Genomic DNA, 5802 nt, shown 5'->3' with positions numbered 1-5802 from the left:
CAAGGAATAAAATTTTGGATTATATTTACTAATTTGAGAATGTTTTCGTTGAATTCACATTGTTATCGGATATCACTTGAGATAACGTCATAATAATGACGTTGTGAATAGACCTCATTGATCATCGTCTATAGTTGTCGAAATTAAAATTCCACGATTCTGTTCAGCCAAGATAAAAACTTGACGTTTTAGAACAACCAATTTGACTACCTCGATCGAGACCTCCTAACAAATAAACTAAACTTTGGCATATTAAATAAGGGTCAAGTTCTTATTATCCTAGTTAGGCTACTCAAAGGTAAAACATACATACAAATAAAAAAATAATATAAAAATTGGATATTTATCTAAGTCATTTTTTATTATATTTATTCACTTATTTTAAAATTATTATATGTATGATTTGCTATGCATTATTATTCCTCCTTGTCCCATCTATTCAATTATATATTAAAACAGTAAAAACAATTGGAAAAGTTGCCTTTTTAGTTCAAATTTAAATATCTTCTTGTTACAAAACATTATTATTATTATTATTATTATTATTATTAGATGTTGTCTCATATCTTCATTGGAAAGAAGAGGAGAAGAAAAAATATAAACTTTGTTTTATTTACTTTATATTAAAATAATTTATTGTTTTTAAATTGTAATATTCAAATTGTTAAAATTTTATTAATTATAAATGTAATATTATTACTAAATACTGAAATATTTTTATAATTTATTCAACAAACAATAGTTGTAAAAAAATAATAAGTAATTTTATTTGAAAAATAATATAAATCAAGCCCATAAATTGATGCACACATCATAAACTAATACATTCATTTAAACAAGTTTGATTCCGCTTATATCATCTAACTTATTCACTAAACATTCAAATATGTTTTAATCGCGACTTATTTAAACTTAAACATTCCATCAAAGTAGTTAATTTGTTTCAAAACAAAAATAAATAAATAAATTTTATATATATAAATAAAATTACTTGCTCGATTCATGGCGGGTGGGTCCTGCCCATAGTACCATAGCGGTGCTAAGAGAAATCCTTTTTATGGGGTCCAATTTTTATTATCATCACATGGTTTGATCATTTGCATCTTAGGGTTTGTTTGTTTGATATGTCATTATTTTTAGATATTTTCAAATTAAGTAATTATATCACCATGCTATTATATAACCCAATATCAAACAAGGCCTTAAATGTATTTTTACTCCGCATTGAAACAATAACCTGTCTATAAAAAAAGGAAAATTTTAAGATAAAATCATATAAATTTCATTTTTAAAGATTAAACTGTTTTCCCACCAATTATTTTTTACCATCCTAATTAATTCAAACAAGCCCCACTTTTACCCTTCTTGATTCTTCTACCCACTTCCATTTCTATTTTCTTATTTTTAATAGGGCTATTTACTTCATTATTCTTAAATAATAGTACCATAAAACTATAAATATTTAAATGATATCGGAGTATTTTAGTATTTTGTATAATTGATTAAAATATGGTAGATGAGATACTTAAATTTGTGGATAAAATATATAAAAAAATCAATATGAAACAAGCTCAAGTCTTATTTATTCAAGTATAACTTTGTAACAAATTATTACACTATTATTAAATTAAATAAGTTTAATGGTGTGTCTCTCTTTCAAATATCATCAAGTTTTAAATAAGATTCGAATCTAAATTTTAATTTTTAGATAAGATCTTGCCGTATAAACATTGCAATTCGCAATCACAATTTATTAAAATTGTATAAAATATACATAATCTGTTACAAAACAAGAATAATTTCCAATAATTTTCTTAAGCCGAATAAAACTTAATAATTTTGTTATGACCGACTTCTTCAATAGTCCCTTATCCATCTTATTCCAACAAGACAAACTCACATGGAACCGTTTCATTTTTCAAATAAATTATTATCATTATTTTTAATTAAAGAGAATTAGTACGATACTATCCACTCCTTATTCGCAATTTAATTGCGCTTTTGGGTCACCCACCGCTATGATTCCCGTTTCAACTACGCTCTCAGATGAAATAGATGTAACACTTAAATTAAACATGATCTAAGATATTATATATATAAAAAAGTGGACTATCTATTTTAGATAATTTTATTTATATAACAACTAAAACTCCATTATCCCTTGATCCATTTCCACATTTTCCAACACAAGGTCTTGTTTGTTTCTATAATATTGCATGAGAAAACAAACCCTAAAAGCATATCTATATTCTATATATACCAAAGCTTGAACAGTCCAAAGAGTGGTCAAATTATCTTTCTATCATCATGCCCACTTTACACCTCCTCCTCCTCTCCCTTCTCTGCATTATTTCTGTCAATGCGGCGGCGCCGGCGCCGGCGAGAAAGATCGGCGACGGCTACCGTCTCACCTCCATAGAAAAACTGCCAGATGGAGCCCTAATTGCTCTTCTTCAAGTCAATAACAAGACCAATATCTACGGTCCAGATATCCCCAATTTACAACTCTATGTCAAGTAAGCAAAAAAATGATAAAAAACTAATCTTTACATTCATTTTTCAAAAAACACAATTATAATCTCAACCGTTGAATACAGGTACGAAACGAACGAGAGATTAAGGGTCCACGTGACCGATGCAGATAAACCCAGATGGGAAGTTCCATACAATCTTCTTCCCCGTGAACCACCGGTGCCGTTGAAGAAAACAATCGGACGGTCGATGAAAAAAACCCAACTTTTATCACCGTCGGATGAGTACTCAAGTTCGGAGTTAATATTCAGCTACGTACCGAACCCATTTGGATTCGCTGTGAAAAGGAAATCCGACGGTCAGATTTTGTTCAATTCGAGTGCGGAGAAATCTGACCCGTATAATAATCTCGTTTTTAAAGATCAATATCTCGAGATATCTACGAGATTACCAACTGATGCTTCACTTTATGGACTTGGTGAAAATACTCAACCGAATGGTATAAAGTTGAATCCAAACGATCCCTATACACTTTACACAACGGATGTTTCTGCCATTAATTTGAACACCGACTTATATGGGTCTCATCCTGTGTATATGGATTTAAGGATGGTGGGAAATGACGCTTTTGCCCATGCTGTTTTGTTGCTAAACAGTAATGGTATGGATGTTTTCTATAGAGGGAATTCATTGACTTATAAAGTTATTGGGGGTGTTTTCGACTTTTACTTCTTTTCGGGACATACACCTTTGAATGTTGTTGATCAGTACACTTCTCTTATTGGCAGACCTGCCCCTATGCCTTATTGGTCCTTGGGTAAGTTTTTCTTTTTTTTACTGTTTTGTTTTTACCTTTACATTGACATGGTCTATAGATAATTTACAACCATTTTCAAATAATCAAACTAGGCCTGATTTAGAGAGGTACAATGGGTTTTGTAGGGGTAGTAGAAAAAAAAAAGTGTAAGAAAATGACCCACGAGACAAAGAAACAGGAGAGGGTCATTGATTAGTTGGTATTGAATTATTAAAGAAAGTTAAGGGCATGACAGATGGTTGTAGGGTCATATGATGTTCCTAATATAGATTCTTGTTTAGTTGAAGATCACTCAATTATTAAACCAAACATAATTAATAGTTACAATATTTAGATAATGCAATAAGATATTCTTAACTTAAGTTGAGATGTTTGCAATATTACAATTGTGTTGTATTGTTTTTGTTCATTAGGTTTAAAAGATTATCATCTATATCATATTTCATCGACAAAATTTTCAAAATATTGCAGGATTCCATCAATGTAGGTGGGGATACCGTAATTTATCGGTGGTGGAAGATGTGGTCGAGAGTTACAAGAAAGCGAAGATCCCACTCGACGTTATATGGAACGACGACGATCACATGGATGCCCACAAGGATTTTAGTCTCAACGAGACCGCGTATCCTCGACCAAAACTCTTGGCTTTTCTAGACAAGATTCATGCACGAGGGATGAAGTATATTGTCATAATTGATCCCGGAATTGGTGTTAACAAAAACTATGGTGTCTACCAAAGGGGTCTTGCTAACGATGTTTTCATTAAATATCAAGGAAAGCCTTTTCTAGCGCAAGTTTGGCCGGGGGCGGTTAATTTCCCTGATTTCCTCAATCCTAAGACGGTTGATTGGTGGGTAGATGAAATCAAGCGTTTTCATGAGCTTGTACCTGTGAATGGACTTTGGATTGACATGAACGAGGTTTCGAACTTTTGCGACGGTTTATGCACAATTCCAAAGGGAAGGCAATGCCCAACTGGCTACGGTCCGGGTTGGATTTGTTGTTTGGATTGCAAGAACATAACGAAAACACGATGGGATGATCCGCCTTACAAGATAAACGCTTCGGGTTCTCAAGTGTTAATTGGATACAAAACTATAGCCACGAGTGCCACACACTATAACGGGGTACTCGAATATGATGCTCATAGTATTTACGGGTTCTCGCAATCCGTTGCCACTCACAAAGGTCTTCTCGCGATCGAGGGCAAACGCCCATTTATACTATCTCGATCCACATTTGTCGGTTCGGGTCACTATGTTGCTCATTGGACGGGTGATAACAAGGGTACTTGGAAGAATCTAAAGTACTCGATTCCCACTATGCTCAACTTCGGTATTTTCGGTGTACCGATGGTGGGATCGGATATATGTGGTTTCTATCCAGCCCCGACGGAAGAGCTATGCAACCGTTGGATCGAGCTAGGTGCTTTCTATCCATTCTCGAGGGATCATGCAAACTTCTTCTCGCCAAGACAAGAGCTTTATCAATGGAAATCCGTGGCCATATCGGCTAGAAACGCATTAGGGATGAGGTACAAGCTTCTCCCATACTTGTATACTTTGACATACGAGGCTCACATCACGGGCGCGCCTATCGCCCGACCATTGTTCTTCTCGTTCCCAAACATAACCGAGGTTCACGGTCTAAGCACACAATTTCTATTGGGAAAAAGCCTCATGGTTTCCCCTGTTCTCAACAAGGCTAAAACGGTTGTCAAGGCATTGTTCCCTCCCGGGACATGGTATAGTCTATTCGACATGACGCAGGCTTTCATAACGAAAGAACCACACTACCTCACACTCGACGCGCCTCTACACGTGATCAACGTCCATCTTTATCAAAACACAATCCTCCCCATGCAGAGGGGAGGATTGATCTCGAAGGAAGCAAGAATGACACCTTTTAGCCTTGTGGTGACTTTCCCATCGGGAGCCACCTCGGGCGAGGCTAAAGGAAGCCTATATCTAGACGATGATGAACTTCCCGAGATGAAACTAGGAAATGGATACTCCACTTACATAAACTTCTACGCAGCCGCGGATAATGGGATGGTTAAGATATGGTCGGATGTTCAAGAGAGTAAATACGCGTTGGAGAAAGGGTGGATTATCGAGAAGGTGACGGTTTTGGGATTGAAGGGGATTGGAGGATCGGTTGGGATCGAGGTCGAGGTCGAGGGTGAGGAAGTTGTGGAGATGTCGGGATTGGAGTTAAGCGAGGAAGATCATATATTTCCGAGTAAACTTGAAGATGGTTCGGATAAGATGAAGAGCAAGATGGTGGAGATAAAAGGTTTGGAATTGGCATTGGGCAAGAAGTTTACAATGTCATGGAAAATGGAATGATAGGTAAAGAGAGTGATGAGTGATTAAAGATTTGCTCATCCTTCTTCAACATGCTTTTGCTTTCATTGAGGGTTTAGGAGGGTTAGGGTTTATTACATTTTGTTGTTGTTGATGCTCATGTTTCTTCCTGTTTTTCAACATTAATAAACACTTTCTTCCATTCTA

At 35.1% G+C, this 5802-nt stretch overlaps 1 protein-coding gene across 1 annotated transcript; it reads left to right on the top strand.

Annotated features, from left to right (window-relative positions):
* The first annotated feature begins 2211 nt into the window (after window positions 1-2211).
* On the top strand, window positions 2212-5802 carry LOC124935830 (alpha-xylosidase 1-like). Its single transcript, XM_047476263.1, has 3 exons — window positions 2212-2516; window positions 2598-3289; window positions 3761-5802. Exons 1-3 carry the CDS (start codon window positions 2308-2310, stop codon window positions 5635-5637), a joined length of 2778 nt encoding a protein of 925 aa, XP_047332219.1. The 5' UTR covers window positions 2212-2307; the 3' UTR covers window positions 5638-5802.

The sequence above is a fragment of the Impatiens glandulifera genome, chromosome 4, assembly GCF_907164915.1.
Source record: "Impatiens glandulifera chromosome 4, dImpGla2.1, whole genome shotgun sequence".
NCBI classification, from domain to species: Eukaryota; Viridiplantae; Streptophyta; class Magnoliopsida; order Ericales; family Balsaminaceae; genus Impatiens; species Impatiens glandulifera.
The sequence above is the reverse complement of the archived record's forward strand: the minus strand, read 5'-3'. Positions and strand labels throughout refer to the sequence as shown.

What these genes read in the sequence shown, in the direction of transcription:
- LOC124935830 (XM_047476263.1), top strand. Translation starts at nt 2,308, where the DNA reads ATGCCCACTTTACACCTCCTCCTCCTCTCCCTTCTCTGCATTATTTCT. An exon ending in AATTTACAACTCTATGTCAA is followed by an intron (nt 2,517 to 2,597) that starts GTAAGCAAAAAA and finishes CGTTGAATACAG; the next exon opens with GTACGAAACGAACGAGAGAT. An exon ending in TATGCCTTATTGGTCCTTGG is followed by an intron (nt 3,290 to 3,760) that starts GTAAGTTTTTCT and finishes AAAATATTGCAG; the next exon opens with GATTCCATCAATGTAGGTGG.